Below are 25,076 nucleotides of genomic sequence, written 5' to 3' on the forward strand. Positions count from 1 at the left end.
AGCCCCAGCCAGCATGGCCAATGGCTGGGGCTGATGGGAGTTGTAGGCAAAAACATCTGGAGAGCTACCGTTGGCCACCGCTGCACTATTCTATAGTCAAGCATTCTACAATAAGTCTGTGTCCCTGTTAGATTAACACCCCGTTAGTCTACATTTTCTCATTTAAAATCTTAAGTCCCAAGTCCCATTTGTTTGGCATGACCAGCATAGAGACAGTCTCCTGTCTCTAGTCAGATCAGGCTTGAAATTAGCAAGTGTTTGTTAATTTCAGGGCTTGACCAACATAGAGGTCCCCTGCCTCTCATGCAGTCAGCCACTTCTGCTCAAAAGCCCAGGGTTTTTAAACCACTCTCCCGTGAAACTGTATCAGTTATCTCTACCTTATCTGATTTATCTACGTCAACTACATTCCAAAATCTGCAGACGGATCTACAGATGGCCCAAATCTTGCTTCCTGCTTATACCATATAAGGCTCATACCATAAAAGGCTATTCCTGTTCTGAGACATCTTTCAACTTTCACCCACTGACCTAGATTCTCAGCCTAGGCTGTTAGCTGTTAGCGCTGTGAATGCTTAATCGTGCTGAATAGCTTGTTGCCAATTTCGTAAGAGACCCAACCCAAAAGAAATTCTGCCACAGTTAGTGCTAGAAAACAGGACAGCGGGATAGAACTGTATCTACTTTACTAGCCTCTTAGAACTCTTATAACCAGTAACTGGTTGGCCACAGTGTGAGACAGGATGCTGGACTCTTCTAGCGCTCTTATTGGCTGTCGTGTTTTTTTGCATGCTACTTTAGAGCACCGTAGAAAGCGCCCAGCGTTTCCTAGAGAAACACCAGCCCGGCAAGTGGGATATTCAGTACAACCAGCTTAGTCCCAAAGTCCCTGTTCCGAGGTAAGTAACAGCTGGGGAACGAAAGTCGCTTCCTGGTCATCTAATTATATAGGTCAGAGGTGGCCAAACTGTGGCTCGAGAGCCACACGTGGTCTTTTCACACATATTGTGTGGCTCACAAAGCCCCCACCACCCCGTTGGCCAGCTTGGAGAAGGCATTTCTCTCTTTAAATCACTTTCCAAGCCAAGCCAGTTGGTGGCTTGAAGAAGGCGTTTAAAGTTAAAGTTGCTTTCTTTCTACCTCGCCCTCCCTCCCTGTCTTGCGGCTCTCAAAAAATATTATGTTTATTCTGTGTAGCTCTTCTGTTAAGCGTTTGGCCACCCCTGATGTAGACGATTCTGTTCTGCTGTTCGCTTTATTTAGCACAGATGAGTCATGGGGTATTTTGTGTTTTGGGAGAAGCAGATGTAATCTACGTTAAGGAGCTCCTTGCCAATCTGAAAGATGCAGGGCAAAACATAGATTCAGTGCATTCCAGTAACAAGGCACCTTATTCCAGTTTCCTTTGGGAGGGCTGAGCTCCTCCTGTGTCCCGTTGATGAAATCATCACTGATTTCTGCCTGAATACGTTGTGTCTATTTCTCAACTGGAATGCTGCAAAAATCTGCTGTAAAGATACCATCACATAGATAACTGGAACGGTAAGTAAGATATAACAGACTGAATGAGTGACAGAGAGACAGACATGCATTCTTCCACCTCCCCCTTTGATGCCTCTTCTGAGATGAAAGCGTTGTGTGGGGGAAGGGGGGGGACATTCAGCTACATCTAATCCTCCACTTTGGAAGTTACTAGGGTTGCCAGCATACAGGTGGTGTACATACACGCAGGAAACCACTGCAGATGGATTAAACAACACAAATTGCTGGTGAAAAAGTCTTAATGACCACTTAAATCCTTTGCAAACCAAATTCTGTTGTATTCATAGAACACGTCAAAAGAGCGTATTATGCTTCTCATATATTGCATGCATTATTCATATCATTGCGTTTAGAACATAAACCCTTATCAAAGTTCTGATCTTATCGATGAGAGCCAGTTTGGTGTAGTGGTTAAGCGTGCGGACTCTTATCTGGGAGAACCGGGTTTGATTCCCCACTCCTCCACTTGCACCTGCTGGAATGGCCTTGGGTCAGCCATAGCTCTCGTAGAAGTTGTCCTTGAAAGGGCAGCTGCTGTGAGAGCCCTCTCAGTCCCACCCACCTCACAGGGTGTCTGTTGTGGGGGGCGCTAAAAAAGATTGTGTCCGCTCTGAGATTCAGAGTATAGGGCAAGATATAAATCCAATATCATCTTCTTAAAGTTACAGTCCCATGCACTTGCAATTAGCGTGTCCTGCAGTCATCATTCCACGATTTACACATCCAGCACAAAATCCAGCTTTTCTGGACAGTTTTCTGGATTTTCTGGACAGTTGTCAGCTTTTCTTCTCTGATGGGTGATGTTGTCAGGTAGCACTTGTAGACTGCAAAGTAGCTGTATTTCTTTAAAAATAACAGGCGGCAACATGAATCCTAGGTTGACTTTATGTTTCTGTAATCCTCCTTCTCGGCCGCAACTTAGATCGGAACCAGTGCTTCTTAAATTCCTTACTCCGGCTTTACACAGCTCTCAGTCACTCATCATAGCGCTATAGTTCAGGGGGTGGCTGGAGGTCTCCTAGGATTACAACTGATTTCCAGGTGACAGAGATCGGTCCATCTGGGAAAAAATGGCTGCTTTGGAAGGTGGTGCTCTATGGCATTATCCTTCATTCAAGTCCCTCCCCCTCCGCAAACCCTGCCTTCCTCAGGCTCCGCCCCCAAAATCTCCAGGTATTTCCCACCCTGGAGCTGACACCCCTGGGAGTTAGTAAACACTGGGAAACTGTGTGGCACAATAATAATGCATCAATAAAGAACAATTACGACAATTTCTGTGTCCAACCTCTAGTACAGGAGTGGCCAAACTGTGACTCGGGAGCCACACGTGGCTCTTTCATACATATTGCGCGGCTCTCGAAGCCTCCAACCCGTGTTGGCCAGCTTGAAGAAGGCATTTCTCTCTTTGAAGCACTTCTCCAAGTCAAGTGAGCCGGTAGCTTGGAGAATGCATGTAAAGTTAAAGTTGCTTTCTTTCACCTCTCTCCCATCTGTTTTCCTTCCTTCCTTCCTTCCTTCCTTCCTTCCTTCCTTCCTTCCTTCCTTCCTTCCTTCCTTCCTTCCTTCCTTCCTTCCTTCCTTCCTTCCTTCCTTCCTTCCTTCCTTCCTTCCTTCCTTCCTTCCTTCCTCCCTCCCTCCCTCCCTCCCTCCCTCCCTCCCTCCCTCCCTTCCTTCCTTCCTTCCTTCCTTCCTTCCTTCCTTCCTTCCTTCCTTCCTCTCTCAAACATCTGATGTTCCTGTCTTGTGGCTCTCAAACAACTGACATTTATTGCGTGTGGCTCTTACGTTAAGCAAGTTTGACCACCCCTGCTGTAGTATATTATAATGAAGAAAACAAATGTGACTGACAGTTTGTACATTTGTGAACTAAGCACTGTCCATGTGATTAAACAGATAATGTCCATACACAATATCAGTGCACAGTCCAAGTCCCGTTCCAAAATTGTCCTGAAGTGGATCATAAACGTGAAGAAATCACAAAGGAAAGGAAGCTGCAGCCAAATCAAGAAGCTCAGGACCAGTTTCGGTGACGACACCTGTGGCAGAAAAAATTAAAATTGGTTCTCTTTATTTCAACAACTTTTGAGTGCTTAGACTCTTAGAAAATTTAGAGACAGTAGGTATAAGCTTATATGAGAAGTTCAGGTCTTTTTTTGAGCAGGAATGCAGTTCCGGCTGCCTTGGCACCAGGGGGTGTGGCCTAATATGCAAATGAATTCCTGCTGGGCTTTTTCTTCAAAAATGCCCTGCGTGAGACAGCGCTGCCACCAGGGGGTGTGGCCTAATATGCAAATGAGTTCCTGCTGGGCTCTTTCTACCCCAAAAGCCCTGGAGAAGTTTATTAATTAAGATATCGAGTAAGCCTAACTACTGAAACTGTTAACTGCTGAAACTGGAAAGTATTAACTGGATTTTAATTGTATAAGAATTTACTTAACAGTGTAAGATGCATTAGAGCTCACTGGAAGTAAAATGTGAATTTGTTTGCTAGCTGTTCTTGCTTTTCCCATTAATAGCGTACGTACGCTGTCCTGTGAGAAGATCTGGAGTACAATAAAGCTAATTTCTTGTTCATGGCAAAGCGTTACTGGGTCTCGTGTACTGGTTCCATGGGAGCGCCATGTTGTTTGGGAAATGGTGGTTGTGGGAAAGGCTTATGAACTACAGAAAGAGAAATTTTCTCCCACAACACCTCCTTCCGCTTTTAGGCTCCACCTGTAGCTGCAGAAAAAATCCTTACATGATGTTCAGTAAAAAACCAGATCTGCAGTGCCTGAAAAACAAACGCCCATTACCGTGGGAGTTAAGCTTCCCTCTGCAGAAAGGAGTATTGAGTGTTGTCCTAGATCGGGGGGGGGGGGCAAACTGTGGCTCTTTCACACATATTGTGTGACTCTCGAAGCCCCCACTGTCCAGTTGGCTAGCTTAGGGAAGGTATTTGTCTCTTAAAATCACTTCTCCAAGCCAAGCTAGCTGGTGGCTTGGAGAATGCATTTAAAGTTGCTTTCTTTCAATTTCTCTCCCCCATCCCATTTCCTGCCTCCCTCCCTCCAACGTCTGATGTTGACGTCATGTGGATCTCAAACATCTCATGTTTATTCTATGTGGCTCTTAAGTTAAGCAAGTTTGGCCACCTCTGTCCTAGCTTAAAGGACTCACTGGGTTGGAGCCCATGGGGGTCTGTTCCTCTAACGGTGACACCTTTGGCTGACACAAGAAACCCTCCTATGACACAAAGCGTTTTCACTCAAAGGAAGGCACTTTGTAGCAGGGATGAGCACCGCTGTTGTCTAAATGGATCCTGGCGCACATGAAGCTGCCATACACTGAATCATAGGACCATATGAAGCTGCCTTCTGCTGAATCAATCAAACCCTCGATCCGTCAAAGTCAGTATTGTCTGCTCAGACTGGCAGCGGCTCTCCAGGGTCTCAAGCTGAGGTTTTTCACACCTGTTTGCCTGGACCCTGTAAATGCCGGGGATTGAACCTGGGACCTTCTGCTTACCAAGCAGATGCTCTATCACTGAGCCACCGTCCCTCTCCAAATCAGACTGTCAAGAGCGGCATTGTTTACACCAGCTGGCAAAGGCTTGCCAGGATCTCTGGCAGAGGTCTTTCACCTCACTTCACTGGGACCATCTGAATTCCAGAGCAGGTTCATTGGGGCCTTCTGCATGCTGATTAGATGCTCTACCATTGAGCCGTATCTCCAGCCACAGGATCCAGTTCAATGGGTTGTATGGTGCCACTCTAGTGCAGAAGTGGCCAAGCTTGCTTCAAGTAAAAGCCACAGAGAATAAACATCAGATGTTTTGAGAGCCGCAAGACTTGAGCAAATATCACGCACATGTCTTTTGTAAAGTTCTTAATACCGTCTTTGCACAGAAAGAAAAAATACACTTGACAACACGGCCATGCTAGAAGGGAAAGGAAAGGTCCCCTGTGCGAGCACCAGTTGTTTCTGACTCTGCGGTGACGTTGCTTTCACAACGTTTTCACGGCAGACTTATTAATGGGGTGGTTTGCCATTGCCTTCCCCAGTCATCTACACTTTCCCTCCAGCAAGCTGGGGACTCATTTTACTGACCTCGGAAGGATGGGAGGTTGAGTCAACCTTGAGACGGCTACCTGAAAACCCAGCTTCCACCAGGGATCGAAGTCAGGTTGTGAGCAGAGGGCTCCGACTGCAGTACTGCATGTTTAACACTCTGCACCACGGGGCTCTTTGCTAGAAGGAGACTCTTAAAAAACAAAAGCTGGGAAGAACAGTCCCCATAAAATCAGCATAGGGAAAGGTTAGAGAATTATTTTTTGGCACCATTGGGAAAAGGAAACACACATGTACCACATAAATCATTATGCATCTTTCTTTGCCTTGACACCAAGGTTAGTAGATTCAGCTCCTACAAGAGCTTTGAAACTAAGGGGGGATCCTGTACCACCCTCTTTAACTCCATCCCTCCTTCTAGTGGCTCCCTTGGCTCTTGTACTCTCTTTCCCCGCTCTAGGTCTCCAGGTGATCTCTGTGGTGGAGGAAAAAAGCTTGCAAGCATGCCTATTTCTTCCTTCTAGACTTGACACACAATGGAAATAGTTGCCTACGTATGGGTCAGCGCTCAGAGGCTGATGCTAAGCATGCTTACCTGAGAGTAAGCTTACATTAATGGTGATGATATTGGATTTATATCCCGCCCTCCACTCCGAAGAGTCTCAGAGCGGCTCACAATCTCCTTTACCTTCCTCCCCCACAACAGACGCCCTGTGAGGTAGATGAAGATATTGGACTTATATCCCGCCCTCCACTCCAAAGAGTCTCAGAGCGGCTCACAATCTCCTTTTCCTTCCTCCCCCACAACAGACACCCTGTGAGGTGGGTGGGGCTGGAGAGGGCTGTCACAGCAGCTGCCCTTTCAAGGACAACCTCTGCCAGAGCTATGGCTGACCCAAGCCCATTCCAGCAGGTGCAAGTGGAGGAGTAGGGAATCAAACCCGGTTCTCCCAGATAAGAGTCCATGTACTTAACAACTACACCAAACCGGCTCTCTTAAATTCCTCCGTGACCTCCAGAAGCTGCACAATAGATGTGAAAGAGCTGCGTGTGGCTTCCGAGCCACTGTTTGGCCACCCCTGCTCTAGTTGCATTGAAGGAGGACCTCTTATACCTAAAGAAGGTGCTACCACTAGTTGAATGGTGTGGTAGGATCCTACCTAGAGTCTTCCACTGCTGATTCAAATAAAGAAGAAGCTCATGTTTTCTTTGCGGTGTTGAACTCATTTGTTATGAGGGCTGGATCTGACAAATGAGACCTTGCCTTCCTGGGCCATGGCTGTCATAAAATATAACGTCAGAATAGCGGCGATATAAACTTTATAAAGGAGACAGACAAACACAATTAGATTTTTTGTATCTCTCCCTGTGATCGAGGGAATTGGGCAAAGGAAGCTCCGGCTCTTTCCTTCCCTTCCCAGGGGATGAGGAGGGGGAAGCCTCAGCCAATAGAGGAAAAGAGGCTTGGCTCAATAGCTCTGCTATGCGATTGAGATAACCTGGCAAAGCAAGCTCTCCTTCCTCCCCAAGGAGGTGCTTCAGCTAATGGAGAAAATAGAGGCTTTGTTCTGTAGCTTCTGTGCAACTGAGTGCACCTGACAAAGCAAGCTGTGACACAGAAGGAAGCAAGAGAGAGGGAGATGAAAGCAGACTTGCTTGCGGGCCTGACAGGAACCCTCTGGGGGCCTGATTCGGCCCCTGGGCTTCATGTTCGACACCCCTGATTTAGAATATTTATATCCTTCCCTTTTGCTTGGTAGCTTAGCAGAAAAAGAAAAAAAAGACTCAACCAGCCTCAGTTATAACAAAACTCATCAGCATTAAAAGCAACAATTAAACAAAGCAAGCCGCACTGAGAAACTCGGGCAGAAAACCCACATCAGTATTAACACACGCATGCCCTGAAGCATCTCTGAAATGATCTCTGACAGGGGTCATGTTGTAGAAAAATAGGTGGTGGAGCTCATCCAGGGGTTGTTATGCAGCTGCACCTACCATTCAATGGACAGGGAGGTGGAGCTCTCCGAAGGAGGAGGTGGAACTCTCAGAAAGGTTCAGGAGCTGTGCTCCTGAGAGCTCCCACTGAACCCGAGGCGTGATCTCTGGGATGGGAGCGTCTTGCATCAATGCCCCCAAACTGTCTTTAAACAAAAAGGCAATGCCGTTCCGCACTCACCGTTCTGCCGCCTTCTTTCTCCCATCAGTGACATCGAAGTCTCTCGGTCGTGCGTTCCCAAGCCCATCGGCCAGCTGGCCAGAGAGATCGGCTTGCTCGCCAACGAGGTGGAGCCGTACGGCCAGAGCAAGGCCAAGATTTTGCTGTCGACCCTGGAACGTCTGAAAGCCCAGCTGGATGGCAGATACGTTGTAGTCACGGGGTAAGCGGCGTAGAGCGTTCGGGCAGCCCTGGTTGATGGGGCGTTTTTTCTGCTGGGGTTCTTTAGAGCGGCAATTATTTATCTGTTTTGATTTTTGTTTCAATTGGAGGGGGGAAGGAGGTGATGGGCCAGACCCCAAAACCGGCCCCCAAGGGGACCTAGTTGCATCATCCTGCTAGTCTACCTTGTTCTTCCTTTTCTTCCCATGGGGGCAGAGAAGACACCATGTGGGCTAGAATCTTGTAATCGCTCTTCTTGCTCATGTGGATGCTTCGTGAACACATGAAGCTGCCTTCTGCTGAATCGGACCCTTTGTCCATCAAGGCCAGTATTGTCTACTCAGACTGCCAGCAGCTCTTCAGAGTTGCCTCTAATCCAGGGGTGTCAAACTCATTTGTTACGAGGGCCAGATCTGACATAAATGAGATCTTGTTGGGCTGGGCAATGTCAGGTTGGGCTGGGCTGGGCTGGGCCATGTTGGGCCAGGCCACGTATATACTATTTAATATTAGGTAGCAGAGATATAAACTTGATAAAGGACACAGACAAGCACAATTAAATATATATATATATTTTAAAAAACGTTATATGTTCATATGGGAGGGACGGTGGCTCAGTGGTAGAGCATCTGCTTTGAAAGCAGAAGGTCCGAGGTTCAATCCCTGGCATCTCCAACTAAAAAGGGTCCAGGCAAATAGGTGTGAAAAACCTCAGATTGAGGCCCTGGAGAGCCACTGCCAGTCTGAGAAGACAATACTGACTTTGATGGACCAAGGGTCTGATTCAGTATAAGGCAGCTTCATATGTTCATATATGTTCATATGTTAGCACTTGTTGGTCTTAAAGGAGCTTTCTTTGTATCTCTCTCGTGGGATCTGGAGAACTGGGCAAAGGAAGCTCTGGCTCTTTCCTTCCTTCCCCAGGAGACAAGGAGGGGGAGGAGCCTCAGCCAATAGAAGGAGGAAAAACTTGACTCAGTAGCTCTGCTGTGCAATTGAGAGAGGCTGGAAGAACAAGCTTTGCCTTCCCCAAGGGAGGAGCTTCAGCCAATTGAGAAAAAGAGGTTTTGCTCTGTAGCTCCTGTGTGATTGCGCAAGTCTTGCAAAGGAAGCTGTTCTGCAGAAGGAAGCAAGAGAGAGGGAGAAGGAAGCAGATGACAGCCATTTCCTTGGGGGCCTGATAGAAGCCCTCCGAAGGCCTGATTTGGCCCCCGAGCTACATGTTTGACACCCCTGTGCTAATCTGCCCTTTAAACTGGAGGTGCTGGGTGTTGAACCGGGACCTTCTGCATACAAAGCAGATGTTCTTCCACTGAGCCATGGTTGTTCCCCAGCGAGGCAGGTGCAAAGGCTGTGGATAAATGGTGGGGTCCAGAAAAATGATGTTCTTATTTATACAAATCAGTTTGGTGGGTAATTTTTTTACTTCTAAGAAGGAAAGGGTTGTGTATCTGGTTCCTCCTTTTTGATCCTCATAGTGACCCTGTGAGGTAGGCTAGGCAATGTGAGGGACTGACTCAGGAACCCCTAGTAAGCTTCTGTGGTTGGAGGTGGACTCAAGGTCTCATTCTACCACTGTGGCCTTTGTGCTGCGTTGGATCTTTACAGTAATTACTTCATTTCTCTTTGTAATTTGGACTGGGGATGTTGGCACTGACATTTACCCTCCCTTCCCTATCAAAGTTGCGGATTCTGTCTGTTGCACTCTGTAGCGGCTGGTATTTTCAAAAAACTATGAACGTTAGAAAACATTATTTTGGTGCAGGGGTCCCCAACCTTCTTGTGTCTGAGGGCACCCATGGAATTCTGATATGTGTGATGGAAGTAGCCACAAAATGGCTGCCACAGAAGATGCAGCCAGCCACAAAATGGCTGCCACCATTTTCATGCCATGGTTGCAGTTGCCACCAAGGGAACATTTTAGAACATCTTTTTAGCCTGCTAAATCTCCAGTGACCAATCAAAAGTCTTGCTGGGCAAAAGCTCCACCTGACACCGCCCACTTTGTGAAAACACATGGTGGGCACCAAGAGAGGTGGTAGTGGGAACTGCTGTGCCCAGGGGCACTGTGTTGGGGATCTCAACTGCGGTGGCTCTGCTTTGTGAATGTGGCTGTACTTCTGAACTAAACATTACATGGGTCTGTCTTTTTGGATTAAAGGATAACCCCCACACCTCTGGGAGAAGGGAAGAGCACCACGACGATTGGGCTGGTTCAAGCCCTGGGAGCACACCTTGGTCGGAACGCCTTCGCCTGTGTCCGGCAGCCATCCCAGGGACCCACTTTTGGAATTAAAGGTACGGAACAGCAGCAGTCTGATTCATCTGTAGGCAGGATGTGGACTGCATTCTGCTGTGGAGTGGGTCCTTAGCTCTAGCTTGTACAGTCAGCTGCGGTCAAATGGAATGGTTCCCCTGGATTCTGTCACTTCACACTGTGTAGTGGCCTCCTTGGCTTGCCGTATGCCTGGTGCTGGAGCTCAGTCTTAATTAGGCTGACTGTGTTCCATACCCTGGTCTTGTCTTGGTGTTTTTTCTTGCTTAAGAACATAAGAGAGGCCATGTTAGATCAGGTCATTGGCCCATCCAGTCCAACATTTTGTCACACAGTGGTCAGAAGAATCAGGTGCCATCAGGAGGTCCATCAGTGGGGCCAGGATTCTAGACACCCTCCCACTGTTTCCTGCCCCCCTCCCAAGCAGCAAGAATACAGAGCATCACTTGCCCCAGATGGAGAGTTCCAACTATATTCTGTGGCTAATAGCCACTGATGGACCTCTGCTCCATATGCTTATCCTGTCCCCTCTTGAAGCTGGCTGTGCTTGCAGCTTCCACCACCTCCTGTGGCAGTGAATTCCATGTGTTAATCACCCTTTGGGTGAAGAAGTACTTCCTTTTATCCGTTCTAACCTGACTGCTCAGCAATTTCATGGAGTGTCCATGAAATTGTACTGTGAGAAAAGGAGAAAAGGACTTCTTTCTCTACCTTCTCTATCCCGTGCAGAAACTTTTCAACCTCTATCATGTCACCCCTTGGTCAATGTTTCTCCAAGCTAAAGAGCCCAAAGTATTTTAACCTTTCTTCATATGGAAAGTCTTCCAACTATTTTGGAGGACTTTTGTATTAATGGAACTGCAATAAATGCCTTGTTTTTTATATTTTGGAAGCGGTCTCTCTTTTCAGGAGACTCATCACCCTGTGTGGTTCGTTAGGACCCTTGAAGACCAACAAGATTTTTGGGGGGATGAGCTTTGGATATCTGATGAAGGGAACTCAAACACTCATACCCCCAGAAAATCTTGTTGGTTTCTAACAAGCTTCGGGACTCTAATCTAGCGGTTCTACTGTAGACCGTCAGCACCCCCCTCTGAGACTACCTACTGTCTAGTTAAGACACTCCCCAACTCATGTGTCTTTTTAAACACCTTTTTATTAAGATTTTCATATATAAAAATAAAATTAAAGAAAAAACACAGGAGAAGAAGAAGAAAAGGAAGGAAAAAAGGAACTGGAGGAACAAACGTACACAGCTTTTTCCTCATGACAAAGCCAAATACAATCACTCAGGGCTTTTTTTGTAGCGGGAACTCCTTTGCATATTAGACCACACATCTCTGATGTAGCCAGTCCTGCAAGAGCTTACAGTAGGCCCTGTAATAAGAGTCCTGTAACCTCTTAGAAGATTGGCTACATAAGAGGGGCATGGCCCAATAAGCAAAGGAGTTTCTGCTACAAAAAAAAGCCCTGCTTAGGACAAAATCTAAAACTTGAACATAACCGTGTGCTCTAGAATCCTAAGCCGTACACCAAATCATATATTCTTCTCTGTTATTTAACTCCCTCCACTGCTTCTGTGGGAGGTTTCTCACTCTTCCTAGACAATTTGCACCACTTGTTAATTGCTGTATGGTGCAGATATTTCCTCCTGCAGGTACAAACTAAGTTTCTTTTTTTTTTGAAAAAAAATATTGTTATTAGGTATTTCTCAGATAAGACCAATGAACACCCACACAAAAGTTCAGGTCCTATTTGGCCTCCCAGCCAGTAACCAAGAATATTAAATTGCTAAATTAATACAAAACACAGCACTTCGACATATAGCCGTTATCTTGCATTTAAAACACAAAGAAACTCAGCTTTGAAGCGCTCGGCGGTTCTAACAAACTAGGCACAGCATTTGCCTGAAAAGAATTTATCTGTGAAGAATAGCACGTTTTGAAGTCCCAAAGAACAACAATCATTTTCCCCCTCATTGAATTGTTCAGGCTGTGAGTAACCTTTCATGAATCCTAAATGAAAAGTTAACGTTTTCTGTCAGTGTTCTGTACCGTATTTCAGACCTTTTCATGAATCCTAAATGAAAAGTTAACGTTTCCTGTCAGCGTTCTGTGCCGTATTTCAGCACAAATGGCTTGCGGTTGTTTCCCCTTTTTCTTGGCGAGTTCTACTCTTGCAGCAGGGAGAGGAAAGGAATATGAAGGTCTCTGCGCAACACATTTTTAAAAATAATTTTGTCCGTGAAAAATCCCTAGTGACAGCGAACGTGGATCCGGGATGACATTCTGTCGAGTTAGATGACTGAGCTCCTCAGAGATATCTGGATCGCAGGAGGCCCCTGCGTTGTTACATAACCATCACATATGGTAGCATATTCTCTGCAATCGACAGGCCCCCTTGGACAATATAGAGGAGAATCTGCTGAAATGCAGTGTTAACTTGAGAAGGTTTATGTGCCAGCTATGCGCTGTGTCACTTCCTTGTAACTAAAATCCATTGTTGCTGCTTCTATCTTTGGTGGCTGTATTAGAAGGAGGAGGAGGAGAAAATTTTGGATTTATATCCTGCCCTCTACTCTGAGTCTCAGAGCGGCTCACAATCTCCTTTACCTTCCTCTCCCTCAACAGACACCCTGTGAGGTGAGTGGGGCTGAGAGAGCTCTCCCAGAAGCCACCCTTTCAAGGACAGCTCTGCGAGAGCTCTGACTAACCCAGGGCCATTCCAGCAGCTGCAAGTGGAGGAGTGGGGGAATCAAACCCAGTTATTTCAGATAAGAGTCTGCACACTTAATCACTACACCACACTGGCTCTACAAACTAGCAGTTGCTGCTTCTCTCCCTAGACATTTTGAAGCTATTTCCCCTATTTGTCTTTCTGCACATTGCCTTTTGCCATAAGATCGGTCTTCGTGGAAGACCCTTTGAGCTAGCTATCCTTTTGAATTCTTGTCACAATCTAGTGGAATCCTAGAGCTGTAACTGGACTGTCAAGGCTAGTTGGTCTAATGTCTCCTTCCCCAACGCATGAAGCTGCTTAATACTGAATCAGCCCATTTGACCATCAAAGTCAGTACTCAGAATTCAACCCCTGAAAGGACATATCTTTCCTTTGGGACCCTCAGTAAGTAGGGGGTGTTCGTTTGATGCAGACACGCTTAACGTTTTGGCACTCTTCTAATGCATGATAACTTTCCTGTTCCCCGTTCTTGCAGGAGGTGCCGCTGGAGGGGGCTATTCTCAGGTTGTTCCTATGGAGGAGGTAAGGTTCTGATTTTATTCATTCAAATCTTGTTAAGATTCAGGTGGGCGGCCGTGTTGGTCTGAAGCAGCAGAACAAAGTTTGAGTCCAGCGGCGCCTTTAAGACCAGCAAAGCTTAATTCGGGGTATAAGCTTTCGTGGGCATTCACAATTCTTCAGATACATGCTTGCACACGAAAGGTTGTACCCCGAATAAAACTTTGTTGGTCTTAAACATTAAACTGGACTCCAACAGTTTCTGAAGAAGCATAATGCCCACGAAAGCTTATGCTCAAAATAAAACTTTTTTGGTCACTGGACTCAAACTTTGTTGTTAATCTTATTTGGTTTCCTGTATGAAAACTTGTCCTGGTGTCTCTGGCTTGTTCATGTGATTGTTCTTGAGAATGAGAAAGCGCCAAAAAGAAGAGGACTGGCTCGCCATTTTCACACAGCTATGTGGAAGCTACTGTCCTGGGGCAATATTCGGTGCAACTTATAGTATGCACATGAATACCAGAACCAAATGGAAGTGTCCAGTTGCTTTCCACATGATCATTGCCTGGTGAGGGAAGGTGGTGATTGGATGGGAAGGACCCGTGTAATTGGATGGGAAGGACCCACAACCAGTGTTCCCTCTAAGCCAGGGGTGTAAAATATGTGGCCTGCAGGCCCTGAGCAACTGGCTCTTGTCTGCTTCCTTCTCCCTCTCTCTTGCTTCCTTCTGCATCTCAGCTTGCTTTGCAAGGCTTGCTCAATTGCACAGGAGCTACAGAGCAAAAACCTCGATTTTCTCTATTGGTTGAGGCTCCTCTGCCTCCAGGTCTTCTGGGGAGAGACGGAAAGAGCCAGAGCTTCCCTTGCCCAGTTCCCTGGATCCCATGGGAGAAATACAAAGAAAGCACCCTTAAGACCAACAAGTGCTAATGTTTTAAGCATATTTTATTTTAAGGTTGTTGTTTTTTAAAAATCTTTAGTCGTGTTTGTCTGTGTCTTTCAAAAAGTTTATATCTCTGCTACCTAATCTTAAATAGGTACACGCATGGCCCAGTCCAACATGACCCGGCCGTACAAGGTCTCATTTATGTCAGATCCGACCCTCATAGCAATTGAGTTCGACACCCCTGCTCTAAGCTGAGTTAGCATGAGCTAGCTCACAGATTTTTAGCCTCCAGCTCACACATTTTTGTCTTTGCTCAGGAAGGATGACCCCGGAGCACACTAATTTATGCAGTCGCTCACAACTTTAGTGTCAGTAGCTCACAAAGTGGAATTTTTGCTCACGGGATGCTGCAGCTTAGAGGGAACATTAGAACCCACATGTTCTCCTGATGGATATGATAGGATCTTGGGATAGGCAAAAGGGCCTCCACTTGGCTAAGGGTAACCATGTGACCTTGTGGACATGAATCTTGGAAATGGATCTTCTGACCCCACGGATGGACCTCCTGATGGCACCTGGGTTTTAGGCTACTGTGTGACACAGAGTGTTGGACAGAATGGACCATTGTCCTGATCCAACATGGCTGCTCTTACATCCTTAAGAGCAGAGGTCCATGAGTGGCTATTAGCTAGAAGGTGTAGATCAGGGGAATCGAACTCATTTGTTATGAGGGCCGGATCTAACATAAATGAGACCTTGTAGGGCGGTGCCATGTGTGTATCTATTTTAAGGTTAGGTAGCAGAGATATAAACTTTTTAAAGCACACAGACAAACACAACTAAAGATTTTTTTTAAAAAACCCCCTAAAAACATGCTTAAAACATTAGCACTTTTTGGTCTTAAAGGTGCTTTCTTTGTATTTCTCCCATGGGATCCAGGGAACTGGGTAACGGGAGCCCTGGTTCTTTCCCTCCCTCCCCAGGGGACCAGGAGGGGGATGAGCCTCAGCCAATGGAGAAAATCGAGGTTTTGCTTTGTAGCTCCTGCGCAATTGAGCAAGCCTTGCAAAGCAAATTGAGATACAGAAGGAAGCAGACAAGAGCCAGTTGCTCAAGGGCCTGATAGGAGCCCTCCGGGGGCCTGATTCGGCCCCCGGACGGCATGTTTGACACCCCTGGTATAGATAGAACACTCTGTCTGGGGCTGTGATGCTCTGTCTTTTTGGTGCTGGTGGAGGGGTCAAGAGTGGGAGGACTTCTGGAGTTCTGGCCCACTGGTGGACTTCCTGATGGCATCTGGGTTTTGGCTACTGTGTGACATCTGTGCCCCAGGTCCAGTCTGGGAAAGAGAAGTATTTTTCTTCAGTCATGTATGTTCAAATTTCTGGAAGTTTTGCCAGATGACATCAGTGAGGAGGAGGGCTTTGCTCTCCCTCGCTTTCTCCATTAGATATGACACACGCAGAGCAATTTTCCACCTCGCCTCCAGGCCCTCTGCTATTAATATATCTCTCTACTGCTGACAGTCCTGGCTCAGGGACTTAATGAGATTTGGGAAAGGGATAATTGTTGACATACGCCTTCTTCTCTGATCCCCTTCTTCCTTTCTCCCTCTAGTTCAATCTCCATCTCACTGGGGACATTCATGCCATTACGGCGGCCAATAACCTGGTGGCTGCCGCCATTGATGCCCGCATTTTTCATGAAGCGACACAATCAGATCAGGTAAACACAATTCCACTTGTCCTTCCTCCCTTGTATGTGCTGTATGGTGTTGTGGTTAAGTGCGCGGATTCTTATCTAGGAGAAGCGGGTTTGATTCCCCGCTCTTCCACATGCAGCTGCTGGAATGACCTTGGGTCAGCCATCGCTCTCGTAGGAGTTGTTCTTGAAAGGGCAGCTTCTGTCAGAGCTCTCTCAGCCCCACCCACCTCACAGGGTGTCTGTTGTGGGGGAGGAAGCTAAAGGAGACTGTAAGCCACTCTGAGATTCAGAGTGTAGGGCGTGGTATAAATCCAATATCACCTTCTTCTGTATGATGATGGTTTAATCAGAACGTATTGGGTTCCCTGTAACTGCTAAACGGACCCCTTGTTTTCCCAGGCTCTTTACTCTCGCTTGGTTCCTTTGATCAACGGTGCCAGGAAGTTTTCTGATATCCAGATCCGGAGGCTGCAGGTAAACATGTAGCTCCCTCTAACTCCGCCCCCCCCAAAGACAGGGATGGGCCTTCCTGTCATGTCCTCAAGTGCAGAGCTGGATATCTCTTGCAAACCCCTGCATTTTGATTGTGCAGTATACAGGAGCAGACTGAACAATATTTGAGTCTCGCGGTGGTTCAGATACCAAGATAAAAGCTTGACCCGGGAGCCAGGATTCTGTATTTTTTTTGCTTTAGCAACAAAGGGAGAAATTACAGTCCTTCTCGGAAGGTGCAGTTGAGATACAAGGAGGAATCTGTCATTGGTTGTTACCAAGGGTGGAATTCCAGCAGGAGCTCCTTTGCATATTAGGCCATGCCCCCATGATGTAGCCAATCCTCCAAGAGCTTACAAAAAAGAGCCTTGTAAGCTCCAGGAGGGTGGGCTACATTAGGGGGTGTGGCCTAATATGCAAAGGAGCTCCTACTAGAATTCCACCCCTGGTTGTTGGGCACGATAGCTGAATGGGGTCTGCAAATTCAATGGCAGAATATCTCTAATGGTGAGATACTGGGGAGCGGTCAGCAGGGGATGGCTATTGTCTACAGGCCCTGTTTGTGGACCCCCCTGTGGTTTCTCGCTGGCCACTGTTAGACACAGGATGCGGGGTTAGATGGACCATTGGTCTGATCCAGCATGTAAAACAGTAAAAAGCACATTTAAGGTTCTAGAAGGGTTATGCTGAAGTAAATATAGGGCTGCCAAGCCCCCACGGGGGCTGTGAAGTTCCCTGCCCTCAGGACCTATTACCTCAAGAATTTTTTTTAAAGTAACCTCAGATATTTGCTAGCAGTTTATACAGCAAGTGACAAAGTAATTTGCCGGGTAGCTCTAGGAACCTACAGAAACTTTGTGGTTTTTACCGTTGAGTTTTCAGCGATTCCTAGAGCTGCCCTTTGTCACTTGCTCTTACTTCTTGAGAACTTTAGTGGGGGAAGGTTTTCCTGCTGCCAAGCGATTGGATCCTGAGGACACTATGCTGATGTGGCAGCCATTTTGCATGAGTGGAAGGTTTTCTTGAGCCAGGAAAAATGGCTGCTAGTAGTAGAACAGATCTATAATGTCAGACCCTATGGAGGTACCTGGTGGGGAAAAATTCCTGCCATTTATTTATTTATTGATAGTTCAGCCTGCTGATATGGGGAGGGCAAAGGCCAAGAACATTTGCTGTAGCTGGTTTTCGACAAGGAACGCTCATACCCACGAAAAACAGGAGTTTCAGCACAGACATGAGTTCTTTTTATGTTTTACCATGAACAAGCATACTGCAAGTATATGTGCACATCTTTTTGTAACCAAGAGTCAATGCTCATAAACTTTAAAAATTGGAGGCTGGTACCTGGATAAATAGCAGCCCCGCCCCATGGTGCAGAGTGGTAAAGCCGCAGTACTGCAGTCCAAACTCTCTGCTCATGACCTGAGTTTGATCCCGGCAGAAGCTGGGTTCAGGTAACTGGCTCAAGGTTGACTCAGCCTTCCATCCTTTCGAGGTCGGTCAAATGAGTACCCAGCTTGCTGGGGGGAAAGTGTAGATGACTGGGGAAGGCAATGGCAAATCACCCCGTTAAAAAAGTCTGCTGTGAAAATGTGATGCAGCATCACCCCAGAGTCGGAAACAACTGGTGCTTGCACAGGGGACTACCTTTACCTTTTTTTTTTACCTGGATTAATGCAGTGTTCAAATTGTGCATTCAGCTGTAGATGTGTTGAGCGTGACACAAGAATTACTCACGTGTACAAAGAAAAATGGTGTACCCACAAACCCTGTTCAGATTACAGTGAATGTCCATACAATTAATGCAGTATACACTTGAGTTTCTTTTTACATTTATTTCATAACTCCTACGTTATTTCAATACATGCACAGCTAAATGTACAGTTTAAACCCTATATTGGCTCCTGTTTTATTTTTAGAGTATACACATTGATCCTTTCTTTCAAACAGATGTAATACATTCACTATAATTTGTGTACAGAGCTCATATTTTAAGTTTTCATCTGCAAATTCTGCCTTGTTTTAGATTTCTGCCCAGATGTTAATCCTCTGGAATAGATTCATCTCTCCCTTTGTTTTTATCTCTGAACATACCCTGATGAGATTGTTTAAAGGTTCATTTCCTGTAACTCTCTTTTCTTTTTGTTCTTTCCCCATTCCCCCCCTTTCTTCTTTTCCTCTCCAGAGATTACATATTAAGAAAACGGACCCAGACTATTTGACGCCAGATGAGATAAAGAAATTTGTGAGACTGGATATTGATCCAGCGAGCATAACATGGGCAAGAGGTATCCAGGCAAATATAATTGAGCCTGAAAGATGTTCAAAGGACAGGGGACTGAAAGGCCTTTTATGGTCATTGACTCTGGGTAGAGGTCGAAAGTACATGACAGTTACAGAAACCTACTTTAAATGATGGTGGACGAGTACATGTGCAGAAATCAAATCATTCCAACATTACGTACTGGAGCTACTATTTTGCATGAGAAATACAACAGATGTGGTGGGAAGGAAGGACAGGATGGTGGTGTCTGCGGATTTCACTGCTAGGGGGATGTCGTGATGGCAACTATGCCCTATTTTTGGACCTCCAGAGGAACTGGCTGGCCTCTGTGTGAGGCAGGATGCTGGACTAGATGGACAGGCCTGATCCAGCAGAGCTCTTATTGTGTTCTTATGTAGGCCTTGGCTTCTATGCCCTGTTGTTAGCCCTCCAGAGGAACTGGTTGGCCACTGTGTGAAATAGGATGCTGTGCTAAGCGGACCACTGGTCTGATCCAGCAGGGCTCTTCTGATGTTCTAATGAAGGCATCGGCCTCTGTGCCCTGTTGTTTGTCCTCCAGGGGAAGGACAAACAACTGTGTAAGGCAGGATGCTGGACTAGATGGACCACTGGTTTGATCCAGCAGGGCTCTTCTGACGAAGGCCTTGGCCTCTATGCCCTTTTTGTCCTTGAACCGGTCGGTCACTGTGTGAGACAGGATGCTGGACTAGATGGACAGTTTGGCCTCTCTGCCCTGTTGTTTGTCCTCCAGAGGTACTGGTTGGCCGCTGTGTGAGACAGGATGCTGGACTAGATGGACAATTTGGTCTGATCCAGCAAGGCTCTTCTGATGTTCTGATGAAGGCCTCAGCCTTTATGCCCTGTTGTTGCCCCTCCAGAGGAACTGGTTGGCTACTGTGTGAGGCAGGATGCTGGACTAGATGGACCACTGGTCTGATCCAGCAGGGCTCTCCTGATGTTCTTATGAAGGCCTCAGCCTCTATGCCCTGTTATTGGCCCTCCAGAGGAACTGGTTGGCCACTGTTTGAGGCAGGATGCTGGACTGGATGGACCACTGGTCTGATCCAGCAGGGCTCTTCTTAAACCATCACCATCCTCAGTTACTAACAGTGCCGTTGAAAGAAAACTTTCCTGAGAATAACCTCTGTTGAATAGACCTGAGTAGGATTCAGATGAGATTCTGCTCTGGTCTGGCATCCTCAAATTGGCCCAATTTTCAGACGGTGCCCTGATTAGATTTTGCTGTTGAGCTCTCTGTGTGCCTGCATTTTATTCTAATTGTTCTCTATACATAGGCGTTTAAAAGCTGTTTTGTTTGCTGCCCCAAGAATCTTATTTTGGTGGGAAAGGTAGAATAAAGAAAATATCACCCAGGAAACCCTTGAAAAAAGGACATAAAATAACAGAAGATTCCTGCTGAATCAGACCAGTGGACCATCTAGTCCTGCAGTTTGTCTCACACAGCAACCAACAAAATTGCCCTGGAGGTCCAACCATAAGGAACAGAGGCTGAGGCCTTCTCCCAGTGTTGCCGCCAGGCCCTGGGATTGAGAGGATTAGTGCCTCTGAATGTGGAGGTTCCCCTCAGTCCCCAGGCCTAGGAGCCAATGATCGACTTCTCCTCCATGAATCTAATTCCCTCTGAAAACTGTTTAGTCTTGTGGCCGTCACCTCATCTTCCAGCAGTGTATTCCATATTTTAATCGCTCTCTGTGTCAATTAGTATTTCCTTTTGTCTTTGGATGCCTTTGAGGAAATAGGTCGGCTGGCAAGCAGTAGGTTTTTTGGCAAAGGAGATTTTACTCTTGAACGCTTACAGGGGGGTGGCCAAACTTGTTTAATATTGAGAAGAAGACTGCAGATTTATACCCTGCCCTTCTCTTTGAATCAGAGACTCAGAGCGGCTTACAATCTCCTTTATCTCATTCCCCCAAAACAGACTCCTTGTGAGGTGGGTGGAGCTGCAAGAGCTCTCACAGCAGCTGCCCTTTCAAGGACAACTTCTTTGAGAGCTATGGTAACCCAAGCCCATTTCAGGAAAAAAAGAAATGTGGCATTAATGGGAGGAGATTGGGGAATCAAACCCGGTTCTCTCAGATAAGAGTCTGCACAGTTAACCACTACACCAAACTGGTGTAGTCTGTGCCACATAGAATGAACCTCAGATGGTTGAGAGCCTCATGACATGAACATCAGATGTTGGTAGGAAGGAAGGAAGGAAGGAAGGAAGGAAGGAAGGAAGGAAGGAAGGAAGGAAGGAAGGAAGGAAGGAAGGAAGGAAGGAAGGAAGGAAGGCAGGCAAATAGATGGGAGGGAGAGGTGGAAAGAAATCAACTTTAAATGCATTCTCCAGGCCACTGCTGGCTTGGGTTGGAGAAGTAATTTGAAGAGAGAAATGCCTTCTTCAAGCCAGCTGACAGGGCAGTGGGGACTTCAAGAGCCAAACAGTATGTATGAAAGAGCCACATATGGCTCCCAAGGCACAGTTTGGCCACCCTTGGCTTACACCCTGGAAATGTGATTGTTCCCTATGGTGCTACTGGACTTGAATCCAGCTGTTCTCCTGCTGCCTTCTGAAATGATCCATCCTTAGATATGGCAATCTTAACTGTCAAGACTGAGGCATCCATTTGGCAGTTTGGAAGTCCTCACCTTGTCCGTTAATCAGCAGCATGCTGAGAAGAGCCGATTTGTGATCTCCGTGTAGCTTTTTAAGCTTGACTCTTTCTGCTGTTTTTGAGCTTACTGAAAGAAAAGAGACAGCAGGGTGGGATGTCGCGTTTTCCTTTCAAGAGACTTAAAATGCATATGATCTTCTGTATTCTTTGAAAGCCTGGCTCTTCCTGTCTTAAGGGGCCCCGGTCTTATTTTATCCCATAAGAAGCAGCGACAGCTTCTGGAATCCTAGACAGGCTCAGCTAACAGGAACATGTGTAAGTGAGGCGTCCCAACTACAGTGACGCTCTTCTAAATTTGTTGAAGTCATTGGGTTTTAGAAAGGTGTAACGGTTGCCTCCATCGTCGGCACAAAGGGAGACTGATATCAGGAGGCTGAGACTGGGGAGAGCAGCCATGAAGGGGCTAGAGAAGATTCTTCAGTGCAAGGAAGCACCACCGGAAACCAAGATCATTATCCTCAAGAAAGACCACTAAGAACATAAAAAGGGACCCGTTGCATCAGACCAGTGGTTCATCTAGTCCATCATCCACCTCATACAGTGGCCAACCAGTCCCTCGAGACAGCTAACAACAGGGCTGAGGCTGAGGCCTTCCCCTGATAAGAACGTGAGAGTCCTGCTGGATTAGTCCAGTGGTCCATCTAGTCCAGCATCCTCTCTGACACAGTTGCCAACCAGTTCCTCTGGACAGCCAACAAAAGGCAGAGAGGCTGAGGCCTTCCCCTAATAAGAACATGGGAGCCTGCTGGATCAGACTGGTGGTCCATCTGGTTAAGTGCGCGGACTCTTATCTGAGAGAACTGGGTTTGATTCCCCACTCCTCCACTTGCACCTGCTGGAATGACCGTGAGTCAGCCATAGCTCTGGCAGAGGTTGTCCTTGAAAGGGCAGCTGCTGTGAGAATCCTCTCAGCCCCACCCATCTCACAGGGTGTTTGTTGGGGGAAGAAGATAAAAGGAGATTGTGAACCGCTCTGAGACTTTGAGTGGAGGGCGGAATATAAACCCAATGTCGTCGTCTTTTTCTTCTTCTTAATTTGAAACTGGAAGAAAAAAAAAGAAATGTGGCATTAATGGGAGTAGAGTTTTACGGATATCACGGACCACCAAAAAGACATTGACTGGCCCAAGGTTACCCAGTGGTGTTCATGGCAGAATGTGGATTTGAAATCAAGTCTCCCTTGTCTGAGGTGGCTGTGCTGCATGTAAATATAGTCCAGTAAATATAGTCCTGTTTCGGTTTAAGCATTCATTTGGATTAATGAGACTGGATGGGAACAGAGCTGCGCTTGAAGAGAAAATGGGAAACTGGAGGCGACTGCTTAAGTGTTCTGGATCTCTGTGGCTTGCTTGCCACTGTTCCAGAAAGCTTTTCCCACATTCATCTGCTTGGTTGACGTCTCTCATGAGGCTCTAAAGTTTTTCTTCTCATTGCCCACATATTCATAGTCCTAAGAACTATTGGGGGCAGGGGGGGAACATTCTTGTTTTATCCCTTTTTAAAAAACAGAACATGCTAGCTGAAGCCCTCAAAACGCTGAATTATTAAATCGAACACTTCCCACAGTTGCCTCCTGGGCCCCCCGGTAATGTCCGTAGGCTTGTTCGTGCTCTGCTGAGTGAGATTTCTTTTCTTTTTTTTCCCCACGCCTGGATGATTCGAAAGAGCAAATGGCTTGGGTTCTTTTTGTCAACTGTGACTCCTTCCGCCTTGGAGTGCTAAGACGTTCGTCTCTTGCCCTGTGCATGTACAAAATGGCTCCTGTTTCTCCCTTTAAATGGTTCTGTCATTCATGCATTCTCTCTCTTTCTCTCCCCCTTTCTGCTTGAACAGTGTTGGACACGAGTGACCGGTTTCTGCGGAAGATCACTATCGGCCAGTCTCCAACAGAGAAAGGGCAGAGCCGCACGGTGAGTGAGTTTGCGTTTGGCCTTTGGGATTCTTTGCTTTTTAGAAAAACAGAATTGTGAACAGGGCCTCCCCCCCCCCCCCTTTTATATCTTTGGCAACTTTGTTAGCCTTCAGCAAAGTTTTCTAAGAGTTCCCCCCGCCGAGACCAGGCCTTTTTTTGTAGAAAAAGCCCAGCAGGAACTCACATGCATATTTATTTATTTATTTTATTCAATTTTTTTTTTTAGCCCGCCCTTCTTGTAGAACAGGCTCAGGGCAAGTTACATGATGAAAACAGTCAACAGTACAAGATTTTACAAGATAATGCAAGGGATGGAGAAAGTAGAGAAAGAAGTACTTTTCTCCCTTTCTCACAATTCAAGAAGTCATGGGCATTCGATGAAATTGCTGAGCAATTGGGTTAAAACAGATAAAAGGAAGAACTTCTTCACCCAAAGGGTGATTAACGTGTGGAATTCACTGCCACAGGAGGTGGTGGTGGCTACAAGCATAGCCAGCTTTAAGAGGGGATTGGATAAAAATATGGAGCAGAGGTCCATCAGTGGCTATTAGCCACAGTGTGTTTATATATGTGTTTATATATATATATTCTTTTTTTTTTTGGCCACTGTGTGATACAGAGTGTTGGACTGGATGGGCCATTGGCCTGATCCAACATGGCTTCTCTTATGTGTGACTCAGAGCATTGGACTGGATGGGCCATTGGCCTGATCCAACATGGCTTCTCTTATGTTCTTATGTATGACACAGAGTGTTGGACTGGATGGGCCATTGGCCTGATCCAACATGGCTTCTCTTATGTTCTTATGTATGACACAGAGTGTTGGACTGGATGGGCCATTGGCCTGATCCAACATGGCTTCTCTTATGTTCTTATGTGTGACACAGAGTGATGGACTGGATGGGCTATTGGCCTGATCCAACATGGCTTCTCTTATGTTCTTATGTGTGACACAGAGTGTTGGACTGGATGGGCCATTGGCCTGATCCAACATGGCTTCTTTTATGTTCTTAGTAAAAAGAGTTGAAGGCCAATTTAAAAGATATAAAATCTAAAATGCAAAGACTAAGATGGTGGATTTCGCCTCACAGATATGACCTATTTTCCAGGTCCAGCAGGTCTTGTAGCACTGGAATGGAATGAGGGGGGGGGGGGCTGGTAACAAGTGACGCCCGCTGCCTCAGCTGAAAGCCTGGCGAAAGAGCTGTTTTACAGGCCCTGCAGAATTGAAGCAGATCCCGCAGGGCCCAGATCTCCAGGGGGAGCTCATTCCACCAGGCAGGGGCCAAAGCTGAAAAAGCCCTGGCCCTCATCGAGGCCAGATGGACGTCTCTAGGGCCGGGTATTACCAAAAGTTGTTGGGGCGCTGATCATAAGGACCTATGGGGCTCATACAGGGAGAGGCGGTCCTGAAGGTATGCTGTCCCCTGGCCATATAGGGCTTTAAAGGTAAGTACCAACACCTTGAATCGGATCCGGTACTCATTGGGTAGCTAGTGCAGTTCACGCAGCACAGGATGGATCCGTGCCCCATACAGGTGACGAAGTCAACATCCGTGCAGCAGCGTTCTGCACCAGCTGGGGTTTCCAGAGGAGGGTCAAGGGCAGCCCCACGTAGAGAGAGTTACAATAATCTAGC

At 46.6% G+C, this 25,076-nt stretch overlaps 1 protein-coding gene and 1 non-coding gene across 2 annotated transcripts in view; both read left to right on the plus strand.

Annotated features, from left to right (window-relative positions):
• The window catches only part of MTHFD1 (methylenetetrahydrofolate dehydrogenase, cyclohydrolase and formyltetrahydrofolate synthetase 1), a 126,081-nt gene that overhangs the window by 50,428 nt on the left and 50,577 nt on the right, over positions 1-25,076 (plus strand). Inside the window, exons 10-17 of the mRNA XM_060262112.1 lie at positions 802-899; positions 7,797-7,970; positions 10,131-10,267; positions 13,459-13,505; positions 15,985-16,092; positions 16,471-16,545; positions 18,749-18,851; positions 23,359-23,435. Of these exons, the coding sequence (XP_060118095.1) occupies positions 802-899; positions 7,797-7,970; positions 10,131-10,267; positions 13,459-13,505; positions 15,985-16,092; positions 16,471-16,545; positions 18,749-18,851; positions 23,359-23,435 (819 nt within the window). The remainder of the gene's footprint in view (positions 1-801; positions 900-7,796; positions 7,971-10,130; positions 10,268-13,458; positions 13,506-15,984; positions 16,093-16,470; positions 16,546-18,748; positions 18,852-23,358; positions 23,436-25,076) is intronic.
• Positions 8,578-8,644, plus strand: TRNAS-UGA (transfer RNA serine (anticodon UGA)). Its single transcript has one exon. It is a non-coding gene; the product is annotated as a tRNA-Ser (tRNA).

The sequence above is a fragment of the Heteronotia binoei genome, chromosome 21, assembly GCF_032191835.1.
Source record: "Heteronotia binoei isolate CCM8104 ecotype False Entrance Well chromosome 21, APGP_CSIRO_Hbin_v1, whole genome shotgun sequence".
NCBI lineage: Eukaryota > Metazoa > Chordata > Lepidosauria > Squamata > Gekkonidae > Heteronotia > Heteronotia binoei.